The sequence below is a fragment of the Bufo bufo genome, chromosome 9 (genome assembly GCF_905171765.1).
Source record: "Bufo bufo chromosome 9, aBufBuf1.1, whole genome shotgun sequence".
NCBI classification, from domain to species: domain Eukaryota; kingdom Metazoa; phylum Chordata; class Amphibia; order Anura; family Bufonidae; genus Bufo; species Bufo bufo.
The window spans coordinates 168,611,779-168,631,377 of record NC_053397.1 but is presented as its reverse complement, the minus strand read 5'-3'; the positions used below and the strand labels follow the sequence as shown (position 1 = coordinate 168,631,377).

At 41.7% G+C, this 19,599-nt stretch overlaps 1 protein-coding gene across 3 annotated transcripts in view; it reads left to right on the top strand.

The window, feature by feature from the left end:
• CHL1 (cell adhesion molecule L1 like) overlaps nucleotides 1–19,599 on the top strand; it is a 118,651-nt gene that overhangs the window by 66,301 nt on the left and 32,751 nt on the right. For all 3 annotated transcript variants that reach the window (XM_040406648.1, XM_040406649.1, XM_040406650.1), the window contains exons 5-13: nucleotides 1,666–1,788; nucleotides 7,058–7,228; nucleotides 8,714–8,828; nucleotides 9,299–9,483; nucleotides 11,839–11,970; nucleotides 13,772–13,915; nucleotides 17,730–17,841; nucleotides 18,467–18,633; nucleotides 18,728–18,884. In XM_040406648.1, the coding sequence (XP_040262582.1) occupies nucleotides 1,666–1,788; nucleotides 7,058–7,228; nucleotides 8,714–8,828; nucleotides 9,299–9,483; nucleotides 11,839–11,970; nucleotides 13,772–13,915; nucleotides 17,730–17,841; nucleotides 18,467–18,633; nucleotides 18,728–18,884 (1,306 nt within the window). The remainder of the gene's footprint in view (nucleotides 1–1,665; nucleotides 1,789–7,057; nucleotides 7,229–8,713; nucleotides 8,829–9,298; nucleotides 9,484–11,838; nucleotides 11,971–13,771; nucleotides 13,916–17,729; nucleotides 17,842–18,466; nucleotides 18,634–18,727; nucleotides 18,885–19,599) is intronic.

Below are 19,599 nucleotides of genomic sequence, written 5' to 3'. Positions count from 1 at the left end.
CGGAGTGCTGTCCGCATATTTTGCGGCCCCATTGAAGTGCGGCTTGGATGCAGACCAAAACAATTGCCGTGTGCATGAGTCCTTAGGCTACATGCACACAAACGTATGTATTTTGTTTCCAAGTCCGTTCTGTTTCTTCTGCAGATTGGATGAGGACCCATTCATTTCAGTGGGTCCGCAAAGAATTTGGACAGCACACCTTGTGCTGTCCGTATGTCCGTTCCGTAGACCCGCAAAAAATATAGAACATGTCCTATTCTTGTCCATTTTGCGGACAAAGATAGGCAAAAAAACAGATGCAATACGGATGCTAAAAGGACATCATCCGTATTTTTTGTGGATCAGTGTTTTGCAGACCGCAAAACACATACAGTCTTGTGAATTTAGCCTTAAAAGCAGAGACATTTTAATTTTGAAAATTGCAAATTTTTCTAAAATTTTGGGTAAATTTTGGATTTTTTAAAAATAAAGGTTAAATACATCAACTCAAAGTTACCACTGTCATGAAATATAATCTCAGAATGACTTGGATAAGTGAAAAGCATTTCAGAGTTATTACCAGATAAAGTAACATGGTGGTCCTGGTCCCTGGTCCTGAAGGGATTAAAACAAGACTTCTCAATCTTTTCCTACTGGGGCCTTACCAGCCAGAACATGGTGATTACAATTTGTCCAAAAGTTTTAGAAATCACATCTGTTTCTCAAAAACATTTGGCTCTAGAACATTAAAAGAAGCAATTAAGGAGTCCGTTTGTTGCAACTACAGAAATTCCAATTTATGTAAAAAGTATCAGAAATATTCTGAACATAGAATGTTTTTGCAGGTAAACATGATATGCCATATTCTATATACCTGTATGCGATGTATTAATCCAAGATCATAAAAGATTAGAATGCCTCATCACAATAAACCCTTTCTGCGTTAAGAGTTGTCAGGTGATATTATTCTCAAAAATTCTCAGAATGCTGTAAACAATAAAAAAAAAAGTCATACTGACCTCATCGATCCCCTAGGACTCTCATTCCAGTGCTTTGTGGGTCCCCCAACAGGAAATTATCACTCAGCCAGCCATCTCATAGATCCCCCACCATTCTTGTTCCTGGATCTCCCACCAGTTTCTACTTCCTAATATTTCTCAACACGCAGGGAATGACTGCTCAACCAATGATTGGTTAAGGCAGGTCATCACTGCAGCCAGTTATTGGCTTAGCAATCATTTCCTGTGCGCCAGGAAGTAGAGACTGATATACAATTCAGGAACTGTTGGAATGAGAGTGATGGGGGATCGGTGATGTATGAATTTTTTACCTCATGCTCAGCATGTTTAAATGAAAATATTGGCTGGCAGACACAGCAATTAACTAATAGTCATAGGTCCAGATGAAAATGGCCAACTATGTCACATATGGACAGGCTGGATCCACCAGAGGAAGACATCGATTTTATTAGTGGTCTTTTACTCTGGCTAGTAGAGGGGGATCCTGAGCAGTTGAACACCTAATAGGGTTAATGGAATGGTGTTGTCTTCATGAACTCATTTATGATCTAGCTATACTAATTGGGGACTGAAATGATACATTTGTAATCCTTAAAAAAGTTAATAGTTTGGTCATTGGACTATCAAGAGATAAGAATAAGCATTCACATATTTTCCTTATTTTTAGGAGATCCCAGATTTCCTAAGGAAGTTATCCCTCCTATAGAATTAGAAGAAGGGAACCCACTGGTTTTAATTTGTGACCCTCCCCCTGGTATTCCTCCAGTCAATGTAGTTTGGATGACACAAGGTAAGAGTGTACAGCAAACTATCACAATAATGCTGTCAGTTTTTATTTCTATTGTTTTTTTTTTCTTTTTCCTGTTGTTTATGACTTAAAAAAACACAAAAAATACATTATTGCCAATGTGATCAACCTTTTATTGATATTAAAAAAAACTACTTCTGCTGATTACATTTTATAAATGTTTGCCAATGTATGTTGTAGGGGTTTCTTACTTCTTCTCAGTTTAGCAATCAGCCAGTTACTCAGATTTACTAATGTGCCTGTGCCTAAAATCTGTCTAAAAAGTGGTGAAAATGTATGCAATTCTGGTGCAATTTGGCGCAAATAGGGTTTCTACACTTTTTTCTGACTTGCTTAAAATGAAGGTGGTCTCAGAGTGATGGGGTGGAGCTTTGCAAAAATGGGATATTGCTTAAGATGCACCATTTTGCGCCAAGATTCTGCCACAATTCTGGCATAAAATTCTGTCCTAAAGTAGACTAAGCAATAGTTGGTATAGAACAAGACACAACTGTCTATCCCTGCAGTGGCCTGCTATGGGCTTAAATTAAATCTGAGCCACTGTCTTTTTCTATTATGCACTTTTTCTACCATTGCTAGATACAAGAGGAGATTTATCAAGACTGGAATTCCTATACAACAGCCTTGATCCCCTTTGTTTCAGAGTAAGATGTGCCTAATTTGCCTCTTAAGGGCTCTTTCACACGAGCGGATGCCTTGCCTGGAATCCGCTGTATGAAAGAATGCCAAGCCCTGCTCTGGACAGCAGAGAGACGGAGCATTAACATGACTGATAATGCTCCGTGCCTCTCTGTGATCTTTTTACTACAAAATCACAGTGAGATACAGTTGTCCCCATGATTTTGTAGTAAAAAGATCACAGAGACTCAAGGAGCATTATCAATCATGTTAATGCTCCGTGTCTCTGCTGTCCAGAGCGGGGTTTGGCATTCTTTCATGCAGCGGATAGCACGCGTGGCATCCACTCGTGTGATAGAGCCCTAACAAATTAGGCACATCTCTGTCCCTCCATGCACCAGAAACTCAAATCTACGCCAGTGAGATGTTGGCATAGACTTAAGCTGTAACTCATGCCTGTTTCTGGCATAAGTTATAGTAAATCCGGCGGGCTGTCATAGACTCCACTCATCCCACTAAGAAAAGAGGCAAGAATCTCAAAAAGCCACAGATTATGGCTCAAATATGGCAATTGCAATAATTTGTGACTTTTTTTATGCCACTATTATGGCTTAAAAATTTTGACTGTCCCTCATAATTTTCAGTACATTAGATTTATTACCATTGTATTTCAATAACCCTCATCAAACATCTGAATAGGGTTGTTGCGATACCCAAATTTTGATTAGATTTCAATACCATAAAAAAGTATTGCAATACTCGATACCATTCGATATCACGCAAAAAAAATGAAACACCAAAAAAAGCAGAGTGCATTCTGCATTTTATGGAACGTCCGACTCCGGCCCATAATCGAACAGTCTGATACAATTTTTTGGGGGGATAAGGTGACAAAAAATGGGGAATCGCGCAGGTTTTATTTTTATTTTTTCTGTTACAGCGTTCACCGCATCAGAGATTTTTTTTATATTTTAACACTTTTTTAGGCGTGGCAATACGAAATATGTTTATTTATTTATTGTTTATATATTTTATATGTAAAATTGGGAAAGGGGGTGATTTAAACTTAATATTTTTGTGTTTGTTTGTTTTTTTACTTTTTATTTAATAACTATTTCCCCTTTAGGGGCTAGAACCTGGGATCTTTTCATCCCTTGTCCTATTCACCCTAATAGATTAGGACTTCTCCTGCCCTGTGCATAGTACACACAGCAGCAGGGAGATTACCATGGCAGCCAAGGCTTCAGTAGCGTCCTGGCTGCCATGGTAACCGATCGGAGCCCCATGATTACACTTCTGGGGCTCCGATCAGAAGCTGCCACTGCCACCAATGAGGAGTTCAGTTACATACATAGGGGGAAAATGTTGAGAATCATGTCTAGCTCTAAGGTCCAGCGCATGCGCAAGAAAAGAAAAGGTCATTGCAGAATGCTTTAAGACTGGACGCATGCGCAAAAGGTGGAAGGAGTGAATTCCTTGGATAAGTGCATTGACATGCGCAGTAGAAAAGGAATAAATGAAAGATGTCGAAGTTCTTACGCATGAGCAATAGCAAGACACTGGAGAGCCTTCTAGGAGCGGGCGCATGCGCAGTGGAGAACGTGAACTCGATCCATTGTATTGAAAAATTACTAACACTGCACGCATGCGCAGTGGAAAACTAATTCCCGTAGGATGTACAAGTCCTCTGACATGCGCATTGGAAGACGCATGGATAGAATGAAGTTTAAGCCCTGACGTGTGCGCAACAAGAAGGTGAGCATTGATTGGACAAGAGCCCATATGGGAGTGACTAGAAGGCATAAGACTCTAAGAAGTCACCGGTGATAGGCTAGAAAAGCGAACACAGTAACAAAATAGACACACAGTAGCTAATGACACGTTGATGTCATTGGAGGGAGGTTTTAAAAGCTTGGGTCCCGCCCCTTTCACCAGCCGACTGCCCAAAACCTCTGAGGACGCCAAGTGTTTGGCAAAACATGTCGGGGGGCAGAGTGTGAATTATATATGTACTTTTAGACAGCGAGTGTCTGGAAAAATAATGATCATGCAGCCTGAATGAGCCAATAGGGCTTGATAAGAGGAAACTCACAGACTCCTAGCCTCAGCGCACTGTGAGACAAACAGTGCGAGCATATGTTATAACGGCAGTAACCGTATGGAACAGGGGAGCCTGTTAGGCAGGAAAAATACATGAGAGTCTCTCAGCTAGCCCTACTGAGAATAAACAGGGCAGATTTAAGCGACTACGAGGGAACACTTCCATTCACAGACACAGCTGACAATTTTAATGTTAGTCATAGGTAGAAATATATTACTATAAAAAGAAATAAATGTTATGTTTTATATATAGGTAAAAACTAACACATGCAAACCAAGAGACAACTATTGGTCCTTGTGACCACTTGTAAATAATTATTTTCGCCGTGTCTCAACATGTGTTAATGGGTCAGCCCTGAAAATCTAAGAGGAGGGGAGGGGACCCTGTGGCCACTGCCACCAATGATTATCTGCCGGCGGCAGATTCACAGATGCGGCACCTGAGGGGTTAACTGCCGCAGATCGCAGCACCGTGTCATATAGGTTGGGGCAGGCTGTGTGTTTTTGAAGCCGGCACCCACCTCCTGTATTTGTATTAATGAGTTACTTATCTTCATTGGTGGCGCAGTGGCCACAACCCCACTCCTCTTCCTCCCCTCTCTCTTCTCATTGGTGGCAGCAGAAGCAGCGGCACATGGGGGGGAAGAGAGACTCCTTCTCCCCTGTGCTGCTGAGGAGAACATGGCGGGCGCTGAGAGCAGCGTGCTAGGCTGCGCAGTTTGTACCGTACAAAAGTATCGATTGGGTATTGATAATTCGATACCCGATACAACCCTGCATCTGAAACACTTACTGGGGCCACTTCCTGCTTCTGCCTACTAAAATGATTAGTCAGGTAAGTGACACAGTAGAAGGAAGCAATTGACTACAGCTTTGCTCTTATTAAACTGACACCTCTTCATTCTTGCTCAATGTTGCCAATGAACCAACTCACAGAGCTAGGCTAATACTTCCTGACAATACACTGCCGACCTATCCTATGGTCTGAGGCCCCTGATCTGCAATTTCGAGTGATGATTAGTATGTATGTACCTATAATACTGTAAGGCAGCATACTGGTTTGCAAGCTGTAACTGTACATCCGTTGCATTGCATGTTGATTTTTTCTTTATACTGTAGTATACTTGTTTCTGAAAATGTCAAACATGTCATAGGACTCCCCATGGTGGGTAGAGTGAGGAAGCTCCATTGCATTTCTGATAATATTTGGTGTTTATCTCAGAGATCTCTGCATTTCCCAAATTTTCTAAACTAATTTTATTTCATATACATTAATGGGATGCAGTGAGAATCCTAATTTACAGACCTCAACCAATAAAAGCTTCTATTACTTTAAATGCTATGAACACCTTTGAAATAGAAAAAATATGTTTACTTATGTTAGTGGTTACCTTAAGTACATTAATTTCAGAGTGCTTTGGTGGTCATTTTGCAGCCTTCTCTTATTTTCTGATTTTTCCTAGGCTGTCCTCACTCCCATTAATACATGATGGATCTGTGTGTCCAGGATGATGCTGTCTTCTCCTGCTTTGTGTTTGTTTCCTTCTTATCCCCAGCTATTGTGAGCTGCGCTCCTTGGATCTTCTCCCTTGTTTCCACACATCTGTGTATAACGTCCGATTGTTATCCCCCAGAGAAGAGGGAGAGGAAAGAAAATCACCAGAAGCAGTGCTATGAAAGACTTATGTCAAAAGCAGCAGCACCACTAGCTGGGTGAAGGACTTACACTTAGGCTACTTTCACACTAGCGTTCGGGTGTCCGCTTGTGAGCTCCGTTTGAAAGGTCTCACAAGCGGCCCCGAACGCATCCGTCCAGCTACCAATGCATTCTGAGTGGACGCGGATCCGCTCAGAATGCATCAGTCTGGCAGCGTTCAGCCTCCGCTCAGCAGGCGGACACCCGAACACTGCTTGCAGCGTTCGGGTGTCCGCCTGGCCGTGCGGAGGCAAACGGATCCGTCCAGACTTACAATGTAAGTCAATGGGGACGGATCCGTTTGAAGTTGACACAAATATGGCTCAATTTTCAAACGGATCCGTCCCCTATTGACTTTCAATGTAAAGTCTGGACGGATCCGTCTGAACAACTTTCAGACTTAGAATTTTTTCTAAACTATAATGCAGACGGATCCGTTCTGAACGGATCCAAACGTCTGCATTATAGGAGAGGATCCGTCTGTGCAGACACCAGACGGATCCTCTCTGAACGCTAGTGTGAAAGTAGCCTTACTCTGCAAAAGCAATATGGAATAAAAAAAAATACTATTAAAAGGAAGCTTAATTTTGCATACAGGATGCAAATGAACGATTGATAAAAGCAGTGCAAAGGTGTTCACAGCTTTAAAGTAAAAAGGAAAACCTAATATAAAACCCAGACCAAACCTTATGCAGTTTCTCATAAACAAGATATTGGTTCTTTACCTCTAAGCGAGCAGCTGATTTCTCCTTTTCTAACTTCTTTCAGATTGCTCTAAATCTGGTTAGTAGAAAAGTGCAATGTATGTGTGATTCTTGTCAATCTAATTCGTTCTAGATCTACGGCAGATCCCTCTGAGCAAGCGTGTGTCTGTTGGACTTGATGGGAAATTATACTTTGCACACGTTGTTCATACGGACAGCACGTTTGACTATTTCTGTGTTGCTGTATATTCCAGAATCAGACATATGTCACAGAGGACTCCGGTGAAGCTCAGTATACAACACAGTAAGATATTTTTACTAACAGAACATTGGGTTGGTCAGCCAACTAGGGCGCCAGTTAGGAAGCTGTAGTATTTATTGATTTTAAAAACTAATTTGATGCCTTCACTTTTTTTTTTGTAAAACCTATTGGATGGTGTGTTTGAGCTGCTGATGCTTTAGGTTGCTTTAGGTGGTGGGTTATGGGTATGATGAGCTCTTCCCTTTTGGACTTTGGATCGGTGCTGTAAGCAATCAGAGTTCTCCTGTAGAAGAAAGTGGCTTATTGAGTAGAAGAAATATCAGGCAGCTGGGTGTATACATACAGTATTTTCTTTAAATAAAAAAAAGCTAGTTTTCCCAATCATTGTGCACTCACAACCCATAATGACAAAGTGAAAAAAGAATGTTCAAAATCTTTGCTAATTTATTAAGGTAAAACTAAAATTACGCATTAACATAAGTATTCAGACCTTTTAGTCAGTACTTAGTCAAAGCACCTTTGGCAGCGATTACAGCCTTCAGTCTTCTTGAGTATAATGCAACAAGGTTTACTCAATTATTCACTTCAGATCCTCGCAAGCTCTGTCAGATTGGATGGGGACAGTCGGTGGGCAGTCATTTTCAGGTTTCTTCAAATGGGTTCAATCATCAACTATTGCTCCACCTGTAGTATACCACGACCTGATTCATAACCTCACTCAGGCTCACAATTATATCCATATAATTCACTCAGTCGTATTAGTCTTATTCAAAAGGTTATTCGTGAGGTAAAAATAATACTCACTCTTTTGAAGCTTTGCTTGTATTTTTCAGTCCTTTTATTCATATAAATAAATTGCTATAATGCATAGTAATCCTGAGAGTGTAGCAATCAGTTCAGCGCTCTCAGGATTACTATGTATTATAATGATTTATTTGTATGAATAAAAGGACTGGAAAATACAAGCAAAGCTTCAAAAGAGTGAGTATTCTTCAAATGAGTTCAAGTCAGGGCACTGACTGGGCTACTCAAGAATATTCACAGTGTTGTCCCTAAGACTAGTTTCACACTTGTGGCAGGGAATACCAGTAGGCTGTTCCTGATACTATCGCCTTCCCACCGGAGCCCCTTGACTATAATGGGGTACGGCAAGGTCCGTCCGCTACCCGGCAACTATGTGAAAAAAGGCTAAAACATACTTTTCCAAACAAAATTTACGTCACAAAACCCCAGTGTTCTAGTTTAATCATGGCTATGATCTCAAACGTTGCTCTAGTTATCCTTTTCTAACCAAAATGGAGCACTTTTGGTTTGCAATATTCAATAAGGCTATGTGTCATTTACTAATCACTTTGCATTTTCTTATTGTTATTTGTGAATTCATTTTAGAAGATAGTCTTCATGAGCAAAAGTCACATCAAGGCTAAAAACGCCATTACATTAACCCCTGTCTAGTTCTCATCTCCAGTGTAGCGTTTAAGAAAATGCTCTACCAAAATTGTAATAAACAATGTGCTATATTTTTAGGCAATGTCATAAAAAATCGTGCCCCAAACATACTAACAACCCAAGGAGGGATGGATAAGTCAATTGTTGTGCTAAAAGGTGAAGTCCTACAATTGGAATGCATCGCTGAAGGACTGTGAGTACACAATATCTATTTTTTTCAGAATTGGGCAATGACTAGAATCTAGCTAGTGCAAATTTAATTTCTATGAGTACCAGTACATCAGCTACAATATGTTATCTGTGGTTATTGCCATCTAATTTTCTTGAAGGGGTTATCCAATTTTAAAAATGCCCCCACAATGCCCGGGCCCCTCCTATAGATCATACTTACCCTGCTCCCCGAAACCCGCGTCAGATGAGATGCAGCGATCCAAAGTGAGAGGTGGTGGGGAGCGGGGTAAGTATGATCTATAGGAGGGGTCCAGGCATTGTGGGGGGCATTTTTAGAATTGGATAACCCCTTTAAGTCAACCATAATGTACATGCACGCTTTGGTGAATAAACATGTACTCTAAAATGTAAGTTTTGCTATATATTTTATCAAGATAGATTAAATACTTTACAGTCTTTTTTCGTATATACTAATAATTTGGATGGTTTTAGGCCAACCCCTATAAATGATTGGCGAAAAGAAGGTGAAGAATCAATAAAGTACCGTGCTATAGTAGAGGGCCATGGGACACTACTGAAGATCAAGGATATTACTAAAGATGATCAAGGAGTATATATTTGTGAAGCCAAAAATGAGATGGGTTCTGATCAGCAAAGGTTTCACGTTCTCGTTGAAGGTAATATGTTTAAAACTATCCATCAATTCTCTAAAATTTCTCTTCATTATTGATGATTGTAAATCTCCCTGCCAAAAACTAATTAAAGGGAGCATCACAGCAGGAACTCCTTACCACCCCTACCCCAAATGAACAAATTATATGAGGGGAACTACAGTGGTAAACGTGAACATAAAGAATAAAATGCAAACGGTACAATTCATTGGACTTCATTATTCATCCTTTGATGACCTGTCCTTATTATAGGCCAGCAATATTAAATTAGTGGGGGTCCAATTATTGGCACCCTGCCAGTCTGCTGTTTAAAGAGGCTGCAGAGCTTATGCAAGTGCTGCTACCTCTACATTTTGTACATTAGGTGCTGTTCGGACTCAGAACGCTGTACTTTTAATAGTTACTCTTCTGGGTATTATAGCTTTGTCCTATTCATGTCAAAGTTCAGCACAACAATAAAATCAAAAGTTTATTTTATCTTCGTACACGTAACAAAATTAAAATGCCATCCGCTTACGTGTTTCACATGCTCCTGCATGCTTATCCCAAAATAAAAACATACAAACCCATAGTGTTTAAATACAGGAATATGCTGGGAAAACACTACTAACAGATACATAGAAAACCTGGAATGGAGTAAGGTGTTGTGTACACATATATCCTACAAATAGAAAGAAGCTATTATATTTGCAATACCCCAGACCTGGGGGTATTTGCAATTTTTATGTTTTATATATATTGTTATGTAATGTTTATGTTATGTATTAGGAGTAAGTTCCTCTAGGGGAGGAATGGTTGGCAATGGTTGGCATTAACAGAGCTACCACCCTGTTCCTCCCCTCTTGGTAGGAGTGGGCTGGTCCTGCTTCCTGCCAGTGTAGATAGTGGGGGAGTGAGGAAGCATATGTCAGAGTTTCCAATCCAAGGAACCGTATCTTATTCTCCTGTTAGACCAGCACCCCAGAGAGATCAGCAAAATTCGAGAGCACAGCTTCAAGAAAGCATCAGTGTGGCAAGACAGCTTTACAGACACTGCTGCAAGGTGTGGGACAACAGCTCAGACACCACCACCTACCTAAACCATTGCTAGGCCAGGCTAACATCAAGTCTGTATCACAGTGGACACCTACAAGTGCTTGCTTGTTAAAACCCATAGTACACCTTTAGGCTGTATTTACACATTCAGGATTTCTGATCCAGCTTTTGGAGCCAACATCAGGAAAGGATTCAAAAAGAGGTGAGGTAGAATCTGTCCATTGTACTTAGGGCTGTGTTAGAAATAGTCTGGCTGATGATCGCTAACAAACGCTCGTAGGAACGATCTATCTGTATAAAAGTGCTGCCACATACCCGATGAACAAGCAAACTCTCATTCATTGGGCAATCGCAATTTTTAAGTAGCCTACAAAATAATAATTTGCCAGTGGCAGACCGTGCTGTCTACTCACGTTCTGCTGCTGGAAAATAAAGATTCTGTATGGGGACGAACGCTGATCTGCAGATCTAATACAGGCCTTACTCTCTCTTTATGATCCCTACCTGGTTTTTGCTTCAAATACTGCATTGGAAAACCCAGAATGGGAAAAATCTGCTCATTTTGAACATCATCATCTAATCTTATTAGTGTTCTCCTTTTCATGCACCTGCTTAAAGGGAGTCTGTCACCAACCTGACCGGTTTTAAACTGATCACATAGTTCAGTGGGACACAAAGACATGACACAGATGTTACCTTATTTTCGTTTTTTAAGATCATCCAAATCGCCCAAAAAGTAGTTTTTATGATATGCTAATGAGCCGTCGCAAGTGCCCAGGGGCGGAGAGTTTGCTGAAAGTGCCTAAGTTTCCCCGCCTCATTCGCGCCTAACTCCGCCCCTCAGTAAACTCCGGCCAGCTCTGTGACATCATATATCCCTATAGGCAGTTCGCGCATCGCTGCCGGGCCCGGGCATGCGCAGTGTTCTGCCCACAGTGGGAAGAGGCACAGAGATATGCAGTGTGCATGGGCCAGTTACTGGAAATATGATGTCACAGAGCCACAGGGCCGGCCTGAGCTTACTGAGGGGCGGAGTCAGGTGCGAGTGAGGCGGGGGAACTTGGGCACTTTCAGCAGACTCTCTGCCCCTGGGCACTTGTGACGGCTCATTAGCATATTATAAAAACTACTTTTTGGGCGATTTGGATGATCTGAAAAACGAAACAAAGGTAACATCTGTGTCATGTCTTTGTGTCCCACTGAACTATGTGATTGGTTTAAAACTGGTCAGGTTGGTGACAGACTCCCTTTAATAAAGAAAATGTGCATATGATGTATTGATTTCAGTTTACGTCACTTTCTTAGCTGTTGTATTCACTATTTTAGAGCCTCCCAGATGGATAAAAAAGCTGAAGAACTCTATACAAGCAGTGGGATCTGAGGTTATCTTGAACTGTTCAGCCACTGGGACACCTGAACCTGAAATTCATTGGCAAAGAAATGGAATCCCTTTGAGAAGTAAGCTTAAGAAATACTTTCTATAACTGTAATCCTTTTCACTTTACATTGTAAAATCACAACAGCCATATTAAAGGGATTATGGATTGGCTAACCCTGTGCAAATACCCAGCTATCACAGCTTCAGAGAATTTTGAAATCACTGCTCTTACCCTGCAGACCCATCCACAGATTACAGGCTTAAATTTATAGCAGACTATATTTTGTCACTGAATTGCAGCAATATATATTTGAAAGACTGACAGTAAGAAACACACAAGGAACTTATGCCGCATGGTAGAACCTCATGACCAGTGATATAACTGATAATACAGCTTTGCAGTGACCTACTGGATCATTGCTAAAAGTTAATTGTTTTTCAAAATTTAAATGTTGTGGTTTAATGTTCAAAGCACTTATTTCTTTATGCACTCTATAGCCTACAATGTGATGTATGGACAACAAATAGTTATTAATGACAGTGTTAGGCTACTTTCACACTTGCGTTCAGAGCGGATCCATCTGGTGTCTGCACAGACGGATCCGCTCCTATAATGCAAACGTTGGGATCCGTTCAGAACAGATCCGTCTGCATTATAGTTCCGAAAAAATTCTAAGTGTGAAAGTTAGTCAGACGGATCCGTCCAGACTTTACATTGAAAGTCAATGGGGGACGGATCCGTTTGAAATTGCACCATATTGTGTCAACTTCAAACGGATCCGTCCCCATTGACTTACATTGTAAGTCTGGACGGATCCGTTTGGCTCCACACGGCCAGGCGGACACCCGAACGCTGCAAGCTGCGTTCGGGTGTCCGCCTGCTGAGCGGAACGGAGGCCAAGCGGAGCCATCCTGATGCATTCTGAGCGGATCCGCATCCACTCAGAATGCATTGGGGCTCTACGGATACATTCGGGGCCGCTTGTGAGAGCCTTCAAACGGAGCTCACAAGCGGAACCCCGAACGCTACTGTGAAAGTAGCCTAGTTTGCAGGGTGATGGGTTGCTCCTGCCCTCTGGCTAGTGTAGCGTCTTAGTTATGCAGAGCTAAAAGCAGGACCTGCAGGTGTGAGGTCCTGCCAAGTAGACCCAAATAGAACCCTCATCCAGGAAACACCGTTCTTGAGACCCGATCAGCTGCAGGAGAACAACTTAACTGAAAGACTACACCTGAGGGAAAGAGACTTTCACAGAAAGTCTAGAACCACCAAGGTTGTGCAGGATTCAGACTCTCAGGTACCACACGTTAATGGCCAAAGACTTTACTGCTTGTGAAAAGGGTATATTGCTTCGGTGCCCACCACAATTTGAGATGGACTGGCCATCTGGATCTAAGATCTGTGCCCTGCAACTGGGAACTGCAGAAAGAGTTAATGAGAACAGATTTTCTATGCATGTGGTTACATGGAGAGACTGTAAAGTATACATAAAGAGAGAGACAGGGAGAACTACTAGTATCATCATTGCTGTCTATACACAGCTATCGGGAAAAGACTGCACTGTAACATACTTTAGAACTGTGCCTATTACTGCTATTTGTACTATTGTTCCCATTATCAATTCAGTAAAGGGAGACTTTATTTATTATAACCAACTTGGACTTGGTCATTGACTCCATCCTCCACCCTCCAGCCCCTACATCTACCTAACATCAAGGGCACGTCATCAAACATTAGGCAGGAACCACCCGACTCTCCCCCTGCTGGCTCATTGCACATTGTTCTTTACTACGTTTGTGCAGTGATTGCTCTGCTTTGACTTGTGTCTGTCCTTGTCATATATGACTTTTTTTCAACTTTTATTTTCTTTTGCTCACATTAAGGAGATACACTTCCTCACAATCATAAGATGACAGGAGGCATAATATTCATTCACTCACTTCAACCATCGGATAGTGCAGTGTACCAGTGTGAAGCCTCTAACAAGCATGGGACTATTCTCACCAGTGCCAACATTGATGTTGTAGGTAAGTCAACCTCAATTATTTCAGGCTGCCTTAAATTATAGGGGGCACGATTTAAAATCTGACCAGGACAATATTTGAATAAAGTTTGTATATTTTCCCTGTGTCCGGGAAACACTGGCCTTTAAAGGGGTTATCCAAGACTAGAAAATGCTCCCCCATATGCCAGGCCCCTCACAATGAATACACTTACCTAGCTCCCCAGGCAGCAGGGGGCAGTCATGTACACAGTTCTTTTAGTATATTCTAACCTGAAGCGTCCCCATCACCATGGGAACGCCTCTGTGTTACAATATACTGTCGGATTTGAGTTTCACGATCTAACTCATATCCGACAGTATATTCTAACATAGAGGCGTTCCCATGGTGATGGGGACGCTTCAAGTTAAAATATACCATCGGATTGGAGAAAACTCTGATCCGATGGTATAATAGGGACTCCTGACTTTACATTGAAAGTCAATGGGGGACGGATCCGTTTGCAATTGCACCATATTGTGTCAACATCAAACGTATCCGTCCCTATTGACTTGCATTGTAATTCAGGACGGATCCGTTTGGCTCTGCACGCCCTGGCGGACACCAAAACGACCTGTCCGTGGATCCTCCAAAAATCAAGGAAGACCCACGGACGAAAAAACGGTCACGGATCACGGACCTACGGACCCCATTTTTGCGGACCGTAAGAAAAAACGGTCGTGTGCATGAGGCCTAACACAGAAGATATGCATATTTCAACTTCTGACTTCCGCTTTACATTTATGGTGGATGACGGGAAGAGGTGAAGCTGCCATATAAATCATCATTATGACCAGCACCTCTCCAGAACAGGGTACCCTAACCCCCCCCCCCCCCACACACCCACACACCCACCCAGTTGTTATAAAGGAGAAGTGGTCATGCATGCAGGCTCTCTCCATTTATTTCTATAGGAGTTCTGAAAACAGCCAAGCTAACCTGAGGGATCTGGAGATACAGTAGGTGCAAGTTCCGTAGGTGGGGACCTGCATCTATCAGAAATTTATATCATATCCTGGGGATATTCCATAAATGTCTAAGATGTTTAAAGAGGACCTTTCACTAGAATAAAACATCTAAACTAACTATACAGACATGGAGAGCAGCGCCCAGGGATCCCTCTGCACTTACTGTTATACCTGGGCACCGCTCCGTTCTCCGGTTATAGCCTCCGGTATCTTCATAGTTAGGCTCCACCCAGGGGAACCTGCCGGTGTCTCATTCTCCCATGCTGTAGCGCTGGCCAATAAGCACTAAGCTCATAGCCTGAGAGAAAAAAAGCCTCTCAGGCTATGAGCTGAGCGCTGCAATTGGCCAGCGCTACAGCATGGGAGAATGAGACGCCGGCAGGTTCCCCTGGGTGGAGCCTAACTATGAAGATACCGGAGGCTATAACGGGAGAACGGAGCGGCGCCCAGGTATAACAGTACACTGCGTGCAGAATTATTAGGCAAATGAGTATTTTAACCACATCATCCTCTTTATGCATGTTGTCTTACTCCAAGCTGTATAGGCTCGAAAGCCTACTACCAATTAAGCATATTAGGTGATGTGCATCTCTGTAATGAGAAGGGGTGTGGTCTAATGACATCAACACCCTATATCAGGTGTGCATAATTATTAGGCAACTTCCTTTCCTTTGGCAAAATGGGTCAAAAGAAGGACTTGACAGGCTCAGAAAAGTCAAAAATAGTGAGATATCTTGCAGAGGGATGCAGCACTCTTAAAATCGCAAAGCTTCTGAAGCGTGATCATCGAACAATCAAGCGTTTCATTCAAAATAGTCAACAGGGTCGCAAGAAGCGTGTGGAAAAACCAAGGCGCGAAATAACTGCCCATGAACTGAGAAAAGTCAAGCGTGCAGCTGCCAAGATGCCACTTGCCACCAGTTTGGCCATATTTCAGAGCTGCAACATCACTGGAGTGCCCAAAAGCACAAGGTGTGCAATACTCAGAGACATGGCCAAGGTAAGAAAGGCTGACCACCACTGAACAAGACACACAAGCTGAAACGTCAAGACTGGGCCAAGAAATATCTCAAGACTGATTTTTCTAAGGTTTTATGGACTGATGAAATGAGAGTGAGTCTTGATGGGCCAGATGGATGGGCCCGTGGCTGGATTGGTAAAGGGCAGAGAGCTCCAGTCCGACTCAGACGTCAGCAAGGTGGAGGTGGAGTACTGGTTTGGGCTGGTATCATCAAAGATGAGCTTGTGGGGCCTTTTCGGGTTGAGGATGGAGTCAAGCTCAACTCCCAGTCCTACTGCCAGTTTCTGGAAGACACCTTCTTCAAGCAGTGGTACAGGAAGAAGTCTGCATCCTTCAAGAAAAACATGATTTTCATGCAGGACAATGCTCCATTACACGCGTCCAAGTACTCCACAGCGTGGCTGGCAAGAAAGGGTATAAAAGAAGAAAATCTAATGACATGGCCTCCTTGTTCACCTGATCTGAACCCCATTGAGAACCTGTGGTCCATCATCAAATGTGAGATTTACAAGGAGGGAAAACAGTACACCTCTCTGAACAGTGTCTGCGAGGCTGTGGTTGCTGCTGCACGCAATGTTGATGGTGAACAGATCAAAACACTGACAGAATCCATGGATGGCAGGCTTTTGAGTGTCCTTGCAAAGAAAGGTGGCTATATTGGTCACTGATTTGTTTTTGTTTTGTTTTTGAATGTCAGAAATGTATATTTGTGAATGTTGAGATGTTATATTGGTTTCACTGGTAAAAATAAATAATTGAAATGGGTATATATTTGTTTTTTGTTAAGTTGCCTAATAATTATGCACAGTAATAGTCACCTGCACACACAGATATCCCCCTAAAATAGCTAAAACTAAAAACAAACTAAAAACTACTTCCAAAAATATTTAGCTTTGATATTAATGAATTTTTTGGGTTCATTGAGAACATGGTTGTTGTTCAATAATAAAATTAATCCTCAAAAATACAACTTGCCTAATAATTCTGCACTCCCTGTAAGTGCAGGGGGATCCCTGGGCGCCGCTCTACATGTCTGTATACTTAGTTTAGGTGTTTTATTCTAGTGAAAGGTCCTCTTTAAGTTGGGCAAATGGGGCAGAACAGTGGCTCAGTGGTTAGCATTGGTGCCTGGGTTCAAATCCAACCAAGAGCCAAATTTGCAAGGACTTTGTATGTTCTCCCTTCGTTGGCATGAGATTCCTCTAGGTATTCTGGTTTCCTCTCACACTCCAAAGACATACTGATAGGGAATATAGATTGTAAGCTGCACTGGGGACAGCAAGCAATGATCTCTGTAAAGTGCTGCGAGATATGTCAGAGAAATAAATGCCTTTAACATTTCCGAAAGAAAAAAAATCTTTTCATTAACTAGATGTAAAGCAAATTAACGACTGATGGTTCATTGCATCAAGAACAATAAATTAAGAGTTGCCCCTCCAAATTGTTTCTCAGTGCTGAACCCCTGTGGTGTTCTGCTGTTATCTGGAGAAAGTCTGTGTGTCCAAACATTTGCCCTGCAGTGACCTCTGCAGGGGAAATGCAGTATTGCATGGCCCCCAATTCAAATTAATGAGAGACCACTTAATACATAGTCAGGAGTGGTTTCTCGGATCCGTTTGCAGTAACTCTCCACTCTGGCTAATAAAGGAACATTCATAGCATGTGACCTTCATTTTTTATATCGATATGCCCTAAAGGTAGCCTGCTGCCATGAAATTCTGTTAAAACAGGCAAAATATATGTCCCTGTCAATCACCCTCTCAATTATGCAGCCATGATTATTTTATTTTATTTTTTTGTCATCCTATAGATATTGTACCACTGATATTCACTGATGAGAACACGACGTACACAGCAGTGTGGGGGCAGAATGTCTCATTACTCTGCAATAATTTTGCATTTCCTGTGGCTGACATTGTATGGTAAGTGAATTTTTCTTTAGCCTGTTAGGGTACATTCACATCTGCATTCAGAATAGCCAGATAATGTCGTAAACCGCTGGATCCCCGTTGACTATGTAGTATAACTTGGGTGAAATTAAGTCACCTAATACAGATAAATCACTGAAAGATCTCATGCTCACGAACGTATTTTTTGTTCGTGTCGGTTCCAATTTTCTTGCCGCCCAAAAAAATGGAAATGACTCAGTGTGCATTTCGTATCCATATGTCCGCAAGTCCTTTCCACAAAAAATAGAACATGTCCTATTCATGTCCATTTTGCAGACAAGGACAGGAATGGTTACAATGGATCCGCAACAAAATGGATGTAACACGGACATCACACGGATGTTATCAGTTTTTTTTTCGTGTTTTGCAGACTGTAAAATACATACGGTCGTGTGCATGAGCCCAAATGGTGAGCTGCAGTGTTCGTATAAACCAACCACTAATTGTGGCTCTTGGCTTTTGATAAGAGGGAGGAATATGGATATAGAATATATTTTGGTATTTTGAATCAAGGAAAATGCATATTTCAAGATTTTATAACCAGTAGCAGGTATGTATACAAACTACACTGACATTTGATAAAGTGTATTTCTGTAAGGTATCACGGGAGAAGAACAGTTCAACCTAAAAGTGGCCGGTACATAATAGATAACAATGATACCCTTCATATATGGGAGCTGGAAGCAAAGGACGCTGGGTCATACACATGTGAAGTGTCAAACACCAAAGGAAGCGCTTCAGTTAAGGCAAACCTTATACTTCGAGGTATGGCACGTTCCCTATCAGAAGATTACACTGTGCTTTGCTTAAACCAGTAACTTTATGTATGTGATTTTATTATATATATATTTTTTATTAGAACCTACAAAGGTATATGTGTCTCCAGAGAATCCTGGGGTTAGAAGATGGCATTCCATAACCCTAACATGTCACGTTCAATGTGATCCTCACCTCTGTTCTTCTGTGAGAATTACCTGGATGAAAGATGGTCAGGAGCTCAGAGAGGACAACCGAAGGTATTTGCCACCTACTTAAAGGACACCTGTTAGCAGGATCAATCCTATTAAACAAGTAAAATTACCTGGTAGGGTTGATCTTGCTGATTAAAATTATTGACCTGAAATCGGTTGAGGCATTCCCGAGAAAAAATTATTTTATTCTTTATGCAAATGTGTATGATTTTTCTAATAAAAAAAAAGTCTATATCTGATCTGAACCTTTTCTTTAGATAATAGCTCCAGTTGAGTCTCAAATCACAGGACATTTTATAACCTACCCCTGTTCCTCCTGTGAATGTCCCCAAACTGGCTACAAACACCCTATATGTAAATCTTCATAAGTTTCACTTATTTGGAGGGACTGTTGGAAGGTGTGAGTCCTCTGCTTGTAGTCCAAGTTTAATATATATATATATGTTAAGAAAGTATTAAATGGGTTTTCTGAGACTTTACTACCGATGGCCTATCCTCTAGTGGGGGAAGCACCTGTGTTCGCAGTAGCACCACTATGCAATGGACGACGCTGTGCTTGGTGAGATAAGAGAAGGCCACGGCACCACTGCGAGCAATGGTGCCTCCTCAAAAAGCTGATTGGCGGGACCCCCACTGATCAGATACTGATGACGTATCCTGAAAATAGGTCATCATCAGTAGCAAAGTCTCAGAGATCATATCATAATCCATTTGTAGGGGAGGTAAAAACTAGCAAACTTACTAGTGGTTTTGGTGATCT